Source organism: Pipistrellus kuhlii, unplaced genomic scaffold (genome assembly GCF_014108245.1).
Source record: "Pipistrellus kuhlii isolate mPipKuh1 unplaced genomic scaffold, mPipKuh1.p scaffold_m20_p_10, whole genome shotgun sequence".
NCBI lineage: Eukaryota > Metazoa > Chordata > Mammalia > Chiroptera > Vespertilionidae > Pipistrellus > Pipistrellus kuhlii.
Window position 1 is genome coordinate 21,021,198 of NW_023425405.1, and position 17,532 is coordinate 21,038,729.

General features: G+C 39.7%; 1 protein-coding gene across 2 annotated transcripts; it reads right to left on the reverse strand.

Moving 5' to 3' along the window:
• Positions 1 to 1,045: 1,045 nt before the first annotated feature.
• CLEC5A (C-type lectin domain containing 5A) lies at positions 1,046 to 13,179 on the reverse strand. Of its 2 annotated transcripts, XM_036429035.2 has the most exons (7): positions 13,018 to 13,179; positions 12,420 to 12,520; positions 11,379 to 11,438; positions 9,099 to 9,158; positions 7,158 to 7,294; positions 4,045 to 4,151; positions 1,046 to 2,884 (listed from the first exon to the last, which is right to left on the reverse strand). In XM_036429035.2, exons 2-7 carry the CDS (start codon positions 12,499 to 12,501, stop codon positions 2,770 to 2,772), a joined length of 561 nt encoding a protein of 186 aa, XP_036284928.1. In that variant the 5' UTR covers positions 12,502 to 12,520; positions 13,018 to 13,179; the 3' UTR covers positions 1,046 to 2,769. The 2 variants fall into 2 exon arrangements, with proteins under 2 accessions (XP_036284928.1, XP_036284939.1); XM_036429046.2 differs by lacking the exon at positions 11,379 to 11,438.
• Positions 13,180 to 17,532: the final 4,353 nt, after the last annotated feature.

The following is a 17,532-nucleotide window of genomic DNA, read 5'->3' on the forward strand; positions in this document are numbered from 1 at the left end:
ATTGTTTATCACCATTGAGACACATAGTGGGGATCTTATTTATTATATTCAAGAATTTTGTGAGAGAGATATTACTGCCTCATTTTATACATAAGGAAATTAAGACTCAGAAAGCATAAGATTCCCATACCATATTGGAAGCAGAGTCAAAACTCTAACTCAGTGGTTTATTAGATTTTCATTGTTTGTGGTTTTTTTTTTTTTTTTTTTTTTAAAGCTCTACCACAACCCAGCTGGGTGGTCAGTTAGTTGGAGTATTGTCTTGTATACCAAAAAGGTTGTGGATTTGATTGCAGGTCAGAGCAGATACCTATGTTGTGGGTTCAACGCCAGTAGAGGAGCTTATGAGAGACAACCAATCAATGTTTTTCTTCTTCTTCTTCTTCTCCTTCTCCTTATTTTTCTTCTCCTTATTTTTCTTCTTCTTCTTCTTCTTCTTCTTCTTCTTCTTCTTCTTCTTCTTCTTCTTCTTCTTCTTCTTCTTCTTCTTTTCTCTCTCTCTCTCTCTCTCTCTCTCTCTCTCTCTCTCTCTTTCTCTCTCTCTCTTTCTCTCTCTCTTGTTCATTCCTCTCTCTTTAAAAATCAACAAATGTATCCTTAGGTGAGGATTACAAATATATATAATAAAAAAATGAAAATCACACTGCTGCTACCCAATACGGTGGCATTTATCTATCCTAATATCTGATCACCCATGCCCCCAGTAATAAATTTAAACCATAGTCCACATATTTCTCATATACTCCACACCCACACCCCAGCCCAGCTCACAGGACCATTTTTAGAACTGGGGCAGAGCACCTTCTTATCTTGGGGAAAATTTGAGCTGTCTGTCTCCTAGGAAAATCACTAGATGTCTACATTTCCGGACTCTAAAAGTTTGCAATCTCTCTTGTCATCGCATAGGAAGTGTGGCAACTACAGTTCTTCCTTCTCAAAACAGATGGTTGTGGTTTTCTCTCTGTTGTCTGAATTGTGAGGCTTAACTTTGGTTAGAATTCTGTTTGTGTGTGTGTGTGTGTGTGTGTGTGTGTGTGTGTGTGTGTTTTACCACACACCTAGCCTTTTCTCCCTCTTCAACTGCAGCACTGGTCTTTGGGAACACCATGAGACTACTAAAGATTCCAACATCCTCTCTACCCCAAACACAAATTGTTTCTGGCAATCTCCTTCAAGCAAGTTCTAATTATCACATGTGCTTTTTTAAAATTATAAATGAGTGGCATGCTAATTAACCAAACACTATGAAGCTTAGTAACATAGGAGCAGAGCTCAGTGATGTAATAAAAATAAAACTGACAATAATTTAATTTGACATCCATCTAATGACAATTACATTATTAGACATAAATGGTAAGCATTTTACTTAGGTGACTATAATTTCCATTTATTTTGTACAGTCTCTCATGGTTTAATTCTTGCTACTGAAAACCCACGGGTATCTCTTTTCTCTTTTCCATGCACTGAGGAGGGTCTGTAGCCTATGTTGAGTACAGAGAACAGACAGGATACCCCATAACTTTTCTACCTCTTTCTTGCCTTCCTTCCCATCGGGCCAAATGGACTCTGATTTCCTTCTGCACGACTTCCATTTGTTCCTGGTGTGCCCTTTCTTCTATATGCTCACTCCTTGCCTCCACCCAATGCTTCCTTGAGCATCCCTCCCCTTTTTCTAATTCTTGATCAGCTGGACTAGTCTGGGTGAGTGTGATGTCAACCAGTGCAAGGCTGTGCCTGGCAGGGTCACTCCAAAACTGTAAAGAGGAACATGTTGTGATCACTGGGGCCCAGGAGACTTACCCCAGTTTGTTAAAATATACTCAACAAATATGATCAGATAATCAGAATCTGTTAAAATGGAGATTCAGGCCAAGACCAAGAACATTTTTAGCTTGAGTCTCTCTTAGAGCTTTGTTGAAGAACAGAGATTCAGTCAGCTTGGTCATCTTGGCTGTTGGGTTGTCTTAAAAGGGGTTTCCTAGCAGATTTCTGGCCTGCCAAGACTCCTCCTCATTCCCTGGAACAACACTCTCTCTGCTCCAAGCTCGACTCGAAGAGTCCTTCCCAGAGCCTGGCCTCAGTTCAGACCAGGAGCAGGGATGAAGGGTGTGTGGAGGGGTCTCATGGGAACAGAGATGAGGGCACAGAAGTAAACTTTATCCATCTTGCGTCATTGCTACTTTCTAAATATTGTTCACAATGCTCAGTCTACAGTTTCTCTCTGGTAGTATGGCCATGTGTTCTGAGGATCAGATAGACCCTGGCAACAGGCTTTGCCCTGTTGACCAATGAGAAATGCTCAGTTCTACAGAAAAATACCCGTCTTTATACCAGCCAAGTTGCCTCCACAAAACTGATCGTGTTTCCTGGAGATGGTTAGTATTCAATCTCTTTTGTGGAATACAGAAGCTCATTCCCCCAAACAGCCAGGCATCTTCTAGTTTATAGATGCACGAATGGATCATTGACTACATGACCGGTTTAAATAAAAAAGAATCACAGATACAACTCTCACAGGAAATGGGGTCTTAAGGAATTACTGGCTCAGAATGGGGAGTTTGCCTCAGTTGTGTACATGCAAGTATATCTGCAAAGGGGCCAGTGCATTAGCCCTGAAGATTGGTTAGGGAGCTCAGCCAGTTACCCATAAAAGACAGACACAGTAATTTGATATTCTCTATTTCTTGGATCAGCCCTGATTGCAATGTTCTCTTCCACTATCTTCATAAGTATGTTGGTTGTTCTTGTTAGAGACCACAGAGAACGCTATCACTTGGCACGCTTTTCACAGATCCAGCGGTATGGGGTGTTACATGACGCAGCATCAAATGTGTTTGTTAGGCCTATGGTCACACAGTGGAAATCCTGAAGCTGATTGGTAACCCTGAATGAGAAAAGAACATGGTTAAGGCCTATCAGTTCAGCCTTGCCTTTTCCCAATGTCAGTCCCCCTCTAATCTCCAAATCCATCTCTAGTCCTGTCAACTCTCATGTGAATGTTTATGGACTCACAGTCTTGGTCTGGCTCACTCTGTGTTTGATCAGAAGCATTGCATGGGCCATTTGTCCCATTTCCTCCTAGAAATAATGTTTTAGTACCGATGGTACTATGTGCACTGCAGGAGGACTGAGGAGGGAGATATTTCTTTTCCTAGGCAGCAGGTGGCTTTAGGAAAGAAATACTTCATTGGCCTTCTTCCACCTCTTTTTATGTCAATCAGGCCCTTTTGGTCTGACTGGAAAGAGTCGAGCTTCATGAAAAGGTCAAGAGTTATGAAGTCAAGGTTATGTGGGATCAAAACGTGGCTCCATTAATTCCCAGCTTGGTGACATTCAAAACATTTCTAAGTCACTTATCCTCCATCCAGCTGTCTGTGAAATGGGAATTAACAAAAGCTTTTTTTCTGTAGCATCATTGTGGATAGTGCAGGAGTGACATTTGTAAAGTGTCTGGAATTTAGTCGACAGTGAATATTAATTTCCACTCTTCTGTGGGAAGCCCAGTTATAGGCAGGGAATGGACTTGCTTTCTATATGACTCAGCATCTTCAGATGTACACTGACAATGTTCTCCATCAATGCTATGTCCATAGAATGAAAGACAGGAGATAGCTCCAGGGAGTTAAAGTTTATAACTTTAAGACAGAGACAAGTTGCCTATGATTATTTTTCTCTGGATAAAAAAGCTACATCTGGGAAACCTGTTAGAACTTAATAATAAAATATGATCTGTGGGTTAAAAGAGACTTAATGAGCTAGATCAAACAAATGGTATATATGTGGGTTTGTTTGGATCCTAATTTGAACAAAATAATTTGTTGTATGAATATTCTTCTCTCTACTTAGAAATGTTTGGTATGTTCCATAATAAAAACATTACCAAAAAATGTATCTCTGGGAATGGATGGGTTGGAAGAAAGGAAAGAAATAGAATAGAGAACTAGGTCTCAGCTTTGTGCTCTTCCAGGACAAGTCCACTGAATCTGACATCTAGACTTTTAAAGTGAACAAAGTTCCCTAGAAAAACGTGGGTTGTTCACATACGTGCCATTGAAAACAGAGTTGTTGATCCAGTGCCAATTTTTATTTGAATGCTGGTATAGTAAGCCAATAAAATACTTCTCAGGTCCAGCTATCTTCTGGAGGAACATCTAGAAATTAAAAAACAAGCAAACAGTTTAATAGAAGATTCTTTGTTCTTGCTTCCTGGGGTTAATGGGCCCATGATCATATCTGATTCTGGGAACAAGGAAGGCTGGTAGAGGACTCTGCGGCTGCCACTCAATATAAATCCTAAAGAAGTAATTCTCAGTCTACACAGAGTGTTGGGACCACTTGGAGCTCTTGTTCATACAAGCTGTTGGGCTCTGGTGCAGTAGATCTTCATAGATTTATGGTAGGGCTCTAAAAATTTTTATTTCTAACGTATTCCAAGGTTATGGAAAATGAAGGGCAAGGTACTATACTATCTCAAAAAAGGCAATTTCAAATATACCTTTATTTGATTCTCTCTGCATAGGATTATTTTCCTTGCCAGAAATCTCATTCTCTGAATAAGGTGTTTGAGGTCAAGTGAATTCCTTGAGAAAATAGTGAGATTAACAGTATATTGCTAGAGGAGATAATTCCATGAGAAATAATCAGTGTTTATTGAGTATTTCATAACTTGATGCTAATCCAAGACATCATAGTTAATTAATGAACAACAAATCACCCCAGCCAGAAGTCTGGGAACTCCTGACTTTATTCAAAATACTGTGCCTATGTAATGTTTCTGGGTTGAGGTGCATAGATTTCACCACCATTTTTAAAACCTCAGTCATGCCAACATGTTGAAGATCCACAGGTCTAATAAGAGAAGATAATGAGTCAAATAGTATAGAGAGGTATCCCAGAAAATATGTGCTAGATCTGGCACAGGCAGAAAAAAGAAGTAATCAATTTTACATGAATTTGGGGTTTTCCAGAAAGACTATAGGTGAAGTGATATACGAAATGAACTTAAGGAGACAGCTGTTTGTCAGGCAAAAACATGACAGTCTAAACACAAATTATCCTATATAATAAAAGGCTAATATGCAAAAGTATAACAGTCTACTTCTGTACCTTATGGATTTTAGGACTTGTCCCTTTTGGAAGAGGGGGCATCAGATCACAGCAGACTGCACTGCAACCTGGAGCATTTGAGGAACTAGAAGATGTTCAATGTGACTGGTGCAGAGCTAGAACGGAAGTGGGCTGGCACACAAACCTTGGCAGAAGGCAGAGGCTGTACTATATGTCATGCTACGGAAGCTGGGCTTTAACCCATTTTAATTTGGCAAATAGCACAGATAGTTAAAAGGTTTACTTATTTCAGTATATCAGTTCTGTGGGGGATAGGTCAAAACTAGGGATAAAGACAGGAGTTAGAAGAATTTTGAAGAAATCCAGATGATAGGTGAATTATTGCTATCCAAATATAGGAAAGAACTTGGTTAGCAACTAATTTAGGAGAGAATAGAAAAAATCAAGTTCCAGAAATTGTCAGCATTTGCTCTTGGGTGACACAATTACTTACAAGCATTTGGAATTTAAGAGGAAGAGCAGTTGGAGTAAAATATAATGATTCACTTTGATATGGTGAGTTTGTGATGCTTTTTAAAGATCAAAGCGCATTCCCTGCACTTTAAATATATATATATTTTATATATGCTGTGTGGCCTCGAGAAGGCTAATTTGGAGATACACTTGAGAATAATCAGCAAATAACTAGTGTTATGAGCTTTTTCTGGGATTGGCATGGTGGAGAATGCCAAGTAGTAGAGAATGCCAAGGATTACACTTGAGATGCCACAAAGCATAAAGGTTAGTAGAGGCAATGAGATTATTGACTTTCTGTTCCATTTCCTTTATCTTTTTTTCTTTTCTCCCTATTCTCTTGCTCCTCGTTCTCTATGTTAAAGTATTTTTCCTTCCCATGAGAGTTCTTAACTCTTTGTTGGACATTTACCTCCCAGATTTACAAAAAACCCTGTTACAAATTCTTCTCAATAACAGGACGACTTTTTAGAAGAAGGTTGAAGGGATAGAAGGAAAGAAGCACTATTACTTTATGTAGCATAATGTCTAAAACTTAGCAAATGCTTAGGATGTGAAGCGGTAACTATAAAGTAAAATATATTAGGGTCTAAATTGAGTAGAGTGTGGGTTTTGGAGGTAGAGAGATCTCAGTTCCATCTGCTGTCCTTTAGTAGGTGTATGGCTTTGGCCAGAGTACTTTTCTGTGCCCTAATTTCCTCATAAACTACAGCTAATAATACCTCCTCATAATTGTTATGAGCATAAAGGAGATACTAAAACAAAGCTTTTTTTCCATAGTGTTGGCTTTTTTATTATCATAATTGTATATAGCAATCCCAAGTCTATGACCTAACTAGAGGCCTGGTGCATGAAATTAGTGCACTGGGGTGGGGGTGGGATGGTTCCTCAACCTAGCCTATGACAGTCCAGGAGCCTGCAGGCCTAAGCCATCAGTTGGACATTCTTAGCATTGCTGTAGAGGTAGGAGAGGCTCCTGCCACCACCAACACTGTGCTAGCCTGTTGTGAGCCCCACTTCTGGCTGAGTGGCACTCCCCATGTGGGAGCATACTGACCACCAGGGGGCAGCTCCTGCATTAAGCATCTGTACCCTGGTGGTCAGTGTGTGTCATAGCGACTGATCATTCCACCATTCAGTGGATTTGCATATTAGCCTTTTATTATATAGGATTATTTGTGTTTTACTCATTTTGTTAATTGGCATCTTCCTTATTAATGAGGCAGACTGGGATTATACATTAATAGCTTACATCTTTGAAGTATTCTATAGTTCTTAAACAACTTTTATACACATCAGCTCATTTGGTCATTCCCTGAACTTTAAATGTCCTGACCCATCCCCAGGAAAACAGTCTACTACTGTGCCTTATGGATTTAACTAGCTTAAATGGACCCGAGGAGAATATCCCATTGCTACCCCAGCTCCAGATTCAGAACAAGGAGCTTGAGCTCCCAGACAGCCACCTCTTCATCCCCTACATCGTCCCAGCTCAACCAGTCAAATTGTCCCACCTCTAATCCCACTAAGACTGGTGTCAGGTGGGCTGCATTCTTGTATTTTTCTCATGCTCTCACCAGTTTCTCTGGCGTGTTAACGATGGCTAAAGTTGATTCTTGCTCTTTACACATGTCCATGCTTTTGTTCCAAGACATTTCAGAGGTGGACAAAAAAAAGCATCTTCCTTGATGAAAATTCCAACTGCTGGGGCAGACTAAGGAAATCCAACAAAAGAGAGCATGACATAGTGGTTGTGAGAGCCCTGGAACTAAGTCATAATATAGTGGGGCATGCGTTTCTTTATAATATATGCAAACAAATCATTCTCAATTCAGGAAGAATTTAATTCAGTGTAATTTCAGTATCCATATGTATAGCATGAATATAATTAATTAGATCTTTATGGATCCCTTTGAGCAAAAATGCTTCATAAGAAAGGGGGCAATGGGAAAAGTCATTTTATTATTATATTTTATTTTCAAGAAAGGCATCATTTGTTCCACTTTCTCTCACAGATTTCATAATCAAGGCCTTTTAAATAAAACATTTATCAAGAAATCTCTCTTTTTTTTCTTTTTTTTTTTAAATATATATTTTATTGATTTTTTTTACAGAAAGGAAGAGGGACAGAGAGTCAGAAACATTGATGAGAGAGAGTCATTGATCAGCTGCCTCTTGCACACCCCCTACTGAGGATGTGCCCACAAGCAAGGTACATGCTCTTGACCAGAATCGAACCTGGGACCCTTCAGTCCACAGGCCAATGCTCTATCCACTGAGCCAAACCAGCTTCCGCAAGAAATCTCACTTTCATTGGCAAGTGAGGCCATGCTGTTAAAATCAGACAAGGTTATAAGAATATAAATGTTATTTAGTCTACCAGATCTTGAGAATTATTCACCAGCATCCACACACACACACAAAAAGCAAGACTTTGCCCTTATGAAAAAGTGTCTCTTTCTTTAGGAAACTGGTAGAGCTTCTCAAAGTCTTGACATTTGTGAGGATGCTAACAGCCTTTACAAATGAGCATCACATGATCTGTGCCAAGGCAGCTAGGAATCAACAGGCTTGATGTCAGCAGGTAGAATATCCCTGTGGACCTTGTTGCTGTTCATGATGACATCTTCCCATTGCATTCTTAAAATATGTGTACACATGCGGGTATTCCCACTGATAACACTCAAAATAAGCACACGATACTGTAAATCACTTGTAGCAAAGAGTGTTCAAATATTTAGCCTTGAACTGTGGAACAAGGTGAAAATATGCCATCATTCCTACGAAAAGGGGAGGGGAATAGTTTTAACACACCATTAATAGATGTGTTTAAGTTGATTTTTAGGGAAAGATTACAAAGCCCATACAAAATTTAGGAAAAGAAGAAAATTCAGATTTCAGCCACTCGTACCTCTCTAAGGGCAAACCTGGTGTCTCTGCCCTGCCACCTGGAAAGCTTACCTCCTACTCTGCCAGACACCTTCTAGTTGAGAATATAACACTCATTCCAATCACTCTGCATTTAGAATATCATTGTCCCTGACAGCCCACATCTGGAGCATTCATCATGCCTACATGGCAACACAGGGGCCATAAAAGGAGGGGATGAAAGCATCCCCTGGGAGAGAGATTGGTAAAAAGAACCCCCCTGCTCCAACCCCCTCCCCAAAGCACTGATCATAGTGGTAACTACATCCAAGGAACAAGCGGGGAAATAAGTGCCAATTGCAGAGAATCTAGCAAAGCTATCACTGCAACAAGCAGAGGAAGCAGCATTCAACTAACCCAGCTAATAGGGCACATGCTTCACTCCTAAACTTCTTCCCTCAGAGGGGCCTTCTCTGCAAACAGAACTAGTTTTCCAGCTCTCTTTCTCTCTCTCTCTCTCTCTCTCTCTCTCTCTCTCTCTCTCTCTCTCTCTCTCTCTCTCTCTCTCTCTCTCTCTCTCTCTTTCTCTCTCTCTGAAATTACTAATAAGAACCTGGGGGTGGAGAGGAAGTTATAATGATGCTCTTTACCTGTTCCATAGCTCTCTGTGGGACTGAAGCTGTCATTACCATTCCTGAAAATTGGTGGGACTATAAGGAAAAAAAAACTTTAAGGTAGGCATGTGATGAATATAACACAGAAACTCAAAGCAGCTTCAAGTCCCTGTGACTATTTGTCTCTGGACAGTGGAGATGACAAGGGGCTCTTGGTCACTCTGCACTAGAATTTTTCAGCGACTTTTTTTTTTTCTTAGAACCTTCCATCAAACTACTACCATTATTTGTTATGTCCCACACCCCAAGTTCTAGTTCATGTCTTTGTGTGTGTGTGTGTGTGTGTGTGTGTGTGTGTGTGTGTGTGTGATAGTAGGTGTGAAATGCTGAGAGGAAGAAAAGGAAACTGGAAGAAGAATGGATGGATTTAGCATCAGAAGGAAACCTCCTGCTCCTTTTTCATGTTTAAATTTTACACCTATATCCAAAGAACTGTTTGGACCACTTCCCCTCCAGGCTCTACACAGCGTCTTTACTGCTCTCTCCAGTTCTGGAGCCTCAAATCCTATATGAAAACTCATGATCAGCAACTTTTGGAGACTTCTTTGATAAGAACTCATCAGTGCTAAGGACTGGCTAACTGGAGCAAGTTTCAGGGCCAAGACTATGGGCAGACAAAAAGGCTGGCAAATATTTATTTGAGTATAAGTAGGGGAATTTATAGGCCTCCAAGAGGCCTCATTTTTTCCTGCGAACACTGGCTGCCTGAGCAGGAAGCTGCAGTGGTTTCAGAGGCAGTAAAATATATTCTCAATGGCCCAATTATTTGTCCATTGTGGTTGAAGACCTCTTTAATAGACCCAGACAGCTACTTACACTTATATTAATAAGGCATACAAGTTAGCACTCACTTTAAAATATATATATAAATATATATATAAAAAAATATATATATAATTGATTTTTTTACAGAGAGGAAGAGAGAGGAGAGGGATAGAGAGTTAGAAACATCGATGAGAGAGAAACATCGATCAGCTGCCTCTTGCACGCCCCCCCCCCCCTCACTGGGGATGTGCCCACAACCAAGGTACATGCCCTTGACAGGAATCGAACCTGGAACCCCTCAGTCCGCAGGCTGACACTCTATCCACTGAGTCAAACCGGTTTTGGCAGCACTCAGTTTTTATTTCAGTCTCCAGTTCAAAGGCTTTTTGTTTGCCCGCGTGTGTGTGTGTGTGTGTGTGTGTGTGTGTGTGTGTGTGTGTTATGTAATAATCTGGTTTGGGGATTGTAACTGAACAGAACTCCATAAATATTTCATGAGTATTTCCTCCATGTAATTAACTCAGTGTACTGAGTGTCTTGTTTATCTGGGGCAAATAAGCAATCATTCTCTTAAAGATGTACAAAGTAGTAGGTGTCTTAAGAGGGAGTGAGAGGGAGAGGTGGGTTGAGGAAGGAGAGCTGTGCTTCACCCATCTCTTTATCTTCTATAGCTCTGGCATCATGCCTTGTATGTTGTAGTTGATGAATATGTCCTGTTTTTATTCTTTTCTAGTTGGTCTAGTGTAGTGCTTGGCACCCAAATTGTGGAATACAATTTGTTTGTGGGAATGGACTTCTTTGTAACAATTCCTTTAGGTATACAACATGTCAGAGTTTATTAAACACTTTCCCATTATGTACAATGATTCCATACTAATTCCCCTTCTCAGACCTAGGAGGAAAACTGAGGACCAGACATCTCAGAAATAAAAGTCTTGGTTTCCCACTGTAAAAGAAAGGGACGAAATAGAAGATTTTTTGCTGATTGTGTTGCATTTAATTTATTTTATTTTTTCAGCTTTATGAGATACAATTGATATATAACACTGTGTGAGTTTAAGTTGTACAGTGTGATGATTTAATAAAAAAAAAACATACTGCAAAACCTATTACCACAATAAGATTAGCTAACACCTTCATTACTTCACAGAATTGCCTTTTTTTTTTTTTGCAATAAGAACACCTCTAAGACCTATTTTTTTTTTTTTTTTAGTAACTGTCAAGTATAGAATGCAGTAGTCATCATGTTATACATTGGATGTATATCCCAGAATATATATATGTGTGTGTGTGTGTGTGTGTGTGTGTGTGTATATATATATATATATATATATATATATATACACACACATATATATATATAAACTTAGCAGATATTTATGCACATTTCCTGCCAAATAACTTCTTGGGAAAAGTCCCTGAGAACGGCTTCTAAAGAGAACTGAGCACATTAGAACATGATGGAGAAGAGATTATTGTCACGCACGTTACCTGTCCCATAGCTTCCTGTGGGACTGAAGCTGCCATCATTTTTGCCAAAAATCTGTGGGACTGCAAAGAAAATCAGTTATTGGCTCAGCCCCAACTGCAGGATGAATATAACAAACAAACACTCCCACAAGGGCTGCTAGGTCACTGTGACTATTTAAAAATATATATATTTTATTAATTTTTTACAGAGGAAGGGAGTAGGATAGAGTTAGAAACATCAACGAGAGAGAAACATCAATCAGCTGCCTCCTATGCACTTGGGGATGTGCCTGCAACTAAGGTAAATGCCCTTGACTGGAATCGAACCTGGGACCCTTCAGTCCACAGGCCGATGCTCTTATCCACTGAGCCAAACCGGTTAGGGCCACTGTGACTATTAATAGAAAATATAGAACTGTCTGACTCTGGCCCACAAAGACATGTATGTATATGTTTTTGTGTGAATATGTTCACTTATTTATATTTGTATTGTCTTCCTGCTCTTTGATGTGATACAAATTGTACCTTTGGATTGGGTCATAAGGAAGACACTTCTTACCCAACCACTGCCTCCTAAACTACATTTCCTTCCTCATTTATTTTCCCTACTGGCTTCTGGGGCTGGAGAAGATTCTACTTGTTGCAATTGCAGTACAATTTCTTGAGCATTTAGATGAATTCATTTCTGTGTACATAGGAGGAAATTCCATCCTTGGGGGCGAGGGGGGAACATTATCTTAAAAAAACAGCTCTAACAATAGGATGAACTGCAGCTGAATTTTCAGATTTTAGCAACAATAGCAAGCACTGCGGAGTAATTCAGCTCAGATTACCCAACTAATGATATACGATGAAAGCTTTGTGTGGGTTACTGAGTCCATTCTTCATCTTCAAGGTGGAGCAAGGAACCTGGCCCTTTGTGCCTTATGGGAAGTGAGAAGGGGTATTGTCAGTTGCTCTCAGGTGGAAACACTTAACCTATACATTTAACCATGCATTCTGAGAAAAGATCCAAGAACAAGACAACATGGAGTTGGGATAAGAGATTGCTCAAATACTCACAATAAAGCAGAAATAAGGTCATTCCGACAATTTTAAGCACCACTACGATAAGCCCAGAGATGGTCATGTACCACCAGTTCATGATGATGAGATGAGGAGGCCTGGGGGGATTAGAGCACAGTACCCCCATCAGTATCTGGGAACAAGACTTCTCTTCACTCAGACTTATACCAGTGCCTCTCTCAGAGCACCCTTAGGAGGGGGGCTTGAAGGCAGGCATGCCATTGACAAGTACAAGGAGGAGACCCAGCACAGGTCCAAATGTGAATATGATCTTGTGCTGGTTGGGAGCCTTTGAACTTGGCACACTCTCCTTCACCCATCTCTCAGCTCTGGGCCTCAGCCCTGTTCCCATTTGTGGCCTCCTAAGTTCTGTCTAATGAATTAAATCCTTTTCTGGACTTTGAAAACCTTAAGCCTTGACATGGTTCTTGCTCCCTAGTGCCGTAGCTAGTAGCCTTGGCCATCCTGACTTCAGCTGTCAGAAACCTCAGTCTTTCAAAGACTATGTGAGGCGCTGACAGATAGGACAGGTGTCCCTGAAGGTCTTGGCACTGGAGAAGAGCCAACAATCTGCGCAGAGGGGACATAGACTTACCTGCTCTTCCTGAAAAGTTGGATTGGTTTGGAGTGCGGGTCTTCCTGGTGGTCTTATGCGTGGTGTGGTGGGCAGAGCCCTTTATCCTTAGAATACACTCCTTCTGCTCAGGCGACTTCCTTCTTCACAGTCTGTCTTGGCAGCATCCCCGAGCACACACTTCTTCCCCTTCTGTGCTCTTGGCAAAGGGAGAGGGTGGGGCAAGGAGGGGAAGGAAGCTATGGCCTTTGTGATAGGAAGGTTCCTGCCAGAAGGGTTCTGATACAGGGGAACATTTTTAGGAGAATTTGGAAACCAAGATACCACACAGACTCACCCTTTCTCTGTATCTGACTCTCCTTGAAATACAGTGGAAAGAAAATGTAGTAAACTCTTACCAAATAGGGATTATGAGTGGGGAGTACCTGGAAATTATTTGTATTTCCCTTGCCACACTTTTGCAATTATGTCTAAGTGAAAATTTTAAGTAAAGAAATCCACCTAAAGAGAGAGAGATGGAGATGAGAGAGACAGACTGACTGTTGCCTCCTGCACATGCCCCAACCAGAGGGCTGAGGATCGAACCTGATCAAGGTTACATGCTCTTGACTGGGAATTGAACCAGGGACCTTTTGGTTCATGGGCTCAAGTTCTAACCACTGACCAAAACCAGCCAAGGCTTTGCCCATTTTAAAATTGGACTTTTTGTCTTCTGGTGTTGAGTTGTATAAGTTTTTTAAAAATATATATTTTATTGATTTTAACAGAGAGGAAGAGAGAGGGATATAGAGTTAGAAACATCGATAAAAGAGAATCGTCCATCAGCTGCTTTTTACACACCCCCTACTGGGGATGTGCCTGCAACCAAGGTACATTCCCTTGACTGGAATCAAACCTGGGACCTTTCAGTCTGCAGACTGAAGCTCTATCCACTGAGCCAAACTGGTTTCGGCATGTATAAGTTTTTTTTGTTTTTTGTTTTTTTTAATATATTTTATTGATTTTTTACAGAGAGGAAGGGAGAGAGATAGAGAGCTAGAAACGTCGATGAGAGAGAAACATCAACCAGCTGCCTCTTGCACACCCCTTACCGGGGATGTGCCCGCAACCAACGTACATGCCCTTGACCAGAATCGAACCTGGGACCTTTCAGTCCCTCTAGACCGACGCTCTACCACTGAGCCAAACCGGTTTCGGCGGCATGTATAAGTTTTTATGTATTATGTAAATAATCCCTTATCAGATGTATTCTTGGCAAAAATGTTGTCCCATACAGTGGGTTGTTTTGCTGAGCAGAAGCTTTTTTCCCTCTGTTTCCCTTACTCTGGGCCATATATTGGCAAAAATATTGCTACTCAAAAAGTTTGTTATTTTATTGACTGTTTTCTTCAAAATTTTTTTTATTATTTTGTGACTTATATTTAAGTCTTTTATCCATTTTGAGTTTATTCTTGTGTATGGTGTAAGTTGGTGGCTTTGTTTCATTTCTTTGTATGTAACCATATAATTTTTCCAACACCATTTATTGAAGAGACTGTTTTTACTCCATTGTATGCTCCGTTGCCTCCTTTGTCAAATATTAATTGACCATAAAGTCTCGGGTTGATTTCTGGGCCAACTGTTCTGTTCCATTGATCTATATGCCTGTTCTTGTGACAGAACCAGGCTGTTTTGATTACAATGGCTTTGTAATATAGCTTGATATCCAGTATTTTGATCCTTCCAACTTTGTCTTCTTTCTTGATTGCTGGGGCTACTCAAGGTCTTTTTGGTTTTATATAAATTTTTGGTATATTTGTTTTAGATCTGTGAAATATGCCATTGGTATTTTAATAGGACTTACATCAAAACTATAGTTTGTTTGTTTTTTATAATATAGGCATTTTAATGATGTCAATTCTATCAATTCTTCCAATCCATAAACACAGTATAAGCTTCTACATGTTTGTATCTTCCTCTATTTCTTTCTCCAATGTCCCATAGTTTTTCAAATACAGATCTTTATCTCCTTGGTTAAGTTTATTTCTAAGTACCTTATTTTTATTATTGTAATAGTAAATGGGATTTTTAAAAAATAGTTTTTCTGGTAGTTATTATTGGTGCATAAAAATGCCACTGATTTTTGGATATTAATTTTGTGTATGTTACTTTGCCAAATTCACTTATTAAGTCTAGTAGTTTTTTGGTGGAGTCTTTAGGGTTTTCTATATATAATATCATGCCATCTGCAAATAATGACAGTTTTATTTCTCCTTTCCAATTTGAATACCCTTTATTTTTTTCTTCTTGTCTGATTGCTTTAGTTAGGACTTCTAGTACTCTGTTGAATAAGAGTGGTGAAAATGAACATTCCTGTCTTGTTCCTTATCTTAAGGGAAATGCTTTTAGTTTTTGCCCACTATGTATGATGTTGGCTGTAGGTTTGCCATGTATAGCCTTTATTATGTTGAGAGATGATCCCCATATTCCCACTTTGCTGAGAGCTTTATCATAAATTAGAGGCCTGGTGCATGAAATTCATGCACTGAGGTGGGGTTTCCTCAGCCCAGCCTGCACCCACTCTAATCAGGAACCCCTCAGCAGTCAGATACCCTTCTTATAATTTGGGACCACTGGCTCATAACCACTCACCTGCCTGCCTGCCTGATTGCCCCTAACCTCTCTGCCTGCCTGCCTCATCTCCCCTAACTACTTCTGCCTGCCTGATTGACCCTAACTGCCTCTGCCTGCCTGATCACCCCTAACTACCCTTTCTGACAGTCTGATTGAGCCCCCAACTGCTCTCTCCTGCTGGCCTGATCTCACCCCAACTGCCTCTTCCTGCCTGATCATTCCTAACTGCCCTCCCTTGCTGGCCTGATCTTGCCCTCAACTGCCCTCCCCTGACATCCTGATCTCCTCCCAACTGCCCTCCTCTGCCAGCCAATTTGGTTCTGATTGGTCATTTTATTTGCCAAGTCAGTGTCTCTGGGCCTATCAATGGGGCCTGATCAGAAAGTGGGGCTGATCAGCAGCCTGGGTAGAGGCCTGAAGAGAAATGGAGGTGGGCTGTTGGCCAGGCCAGGAGAGAAAGAAAGCTAAGTTCTGATCAATGACTGCCACAGAGGCTATGGATCAGATTCTGCCTCTCTCTCTGCAGGCCTCTTTCTGGGTCTGATCCACACCCCCGTAGGCAGGTCAGGGCTCCTGCAGCAGCCCCAGTCAGTGCTGGGTCACCACAGCCACCCAGCACTAATGGTGGTTACCATGTTGGCTCTTTATTATATAGATGGGCACTGGATTTATTGAATACTATTTCTGCATCTATTCCACTCTGATATTTATTATTTCCTTCCTTCTACTTACTTTGGGCTTTGTTTGTTTGTTTTGTAGTTCTTTTAGGTGTAGAGTTAGATTGTTTATTTGAGATTTTTTTCTTGCTTCTTGAGGTAAGCCTATAATGCTATGAACTTACCTCTCAGGACTACTTTTGCTCTGCCCCATAGATTTTGGGTTGTTGGGTGTTCATTTTCATTTGTTACTGAGTAATTTTTAATTTTTTCCTTGATCTCACTGGTAACCCATCCATTGTTTAATAACATTCTATTTAGCTTCCATGTGTTTGAATGTTTGGGGATGTTTTTATTGTAGTTGGTTTCTAGTTTCATGTCATTGTGATCTAAGAAGATGCGTGGTATTATACCAATCTTCTTGAATTTGTTATAGACTTGTTTTATGTCCTAACATGTGGCCTATCTTTGAGAATGTTTCATTTATACTTGAAAATAATGTATATTCTTCTGTTTTTGGATGAAATGTTCTGTAAATATCAATTAAATCCATATGATCTAGTGTGTTGTTCAAGACCACTGTTTCTTATTGATATTTTTGTCTGGAGACCTATCCAGTGATAGCAGTGGAATATTAAAGTACCCTAATATGACTGTACTGCTGTCTGTTCTCCCTTAAAATTCTTAAGAGTTTATTTCATATATACAAATATATATATATATATATATATATATATATGAAATAATATATATATGAAATAATATATATATATGAAATAATATATTTATATGTATGAAATAACATATATATATATGTAAGGTGCATATATGTTTACTAGGGTTATATTGGATTAATCTCTTTTATATTATGTAGTGATCTTCTTTTCTCTCTTGTTATGGCATTTGTTTGGAAGTCTATTTTGTCAGATATGAATATTGCTACCCCAGCCTTTTTGTTTGTTTCCATTTGCATGGAATATTTTTTCCATCCCTCACTTTCAGGCTACATTCTCTTTTATTTATCACAAGTTTATTTCTAACCCTATCCTTTAATCTGAATTTTAATTATTTATTTTTAATAATTGGTTGGTGTTTTCCAACTAAGTGACATGATGTCAATCCAGTTGCATTAAGTTCCAAACCGCATTTACTTACCATTTTACTCAAACTCAATCTAACTTCCTTTCTCAACTTCTTTATTTTTGTTAATGATTGTATTATATTACAACACACTCACACACTAAAAGCATTCTTGATTCTTCCTTTT

Bases quoted from the DNA above. Each gene is read 5' to 3' on its own strand.
- CLEC5A (XM_036429035.2), bottom strand. From the start codon at position 12,501: ATGAACTGGTGGTACATGACCATCTCTGGGCTTATCGTAGTGGTGCTT. The intron at 7,295-9,098 runs GTAAAGAGCATC...GGATTTCCTTAG, and splicing joins CACAGAGAGCTATGGAACAG to TCTGCCCCAGCAGTTGGAAT. The intron at 4,152-7,157 runs GTGAGAGCATGA...TTTAATTTCTAG, and splicing joins TTAACACGCCAGAGAAACTG to ATGTTCCTCCAGAAGATAGC.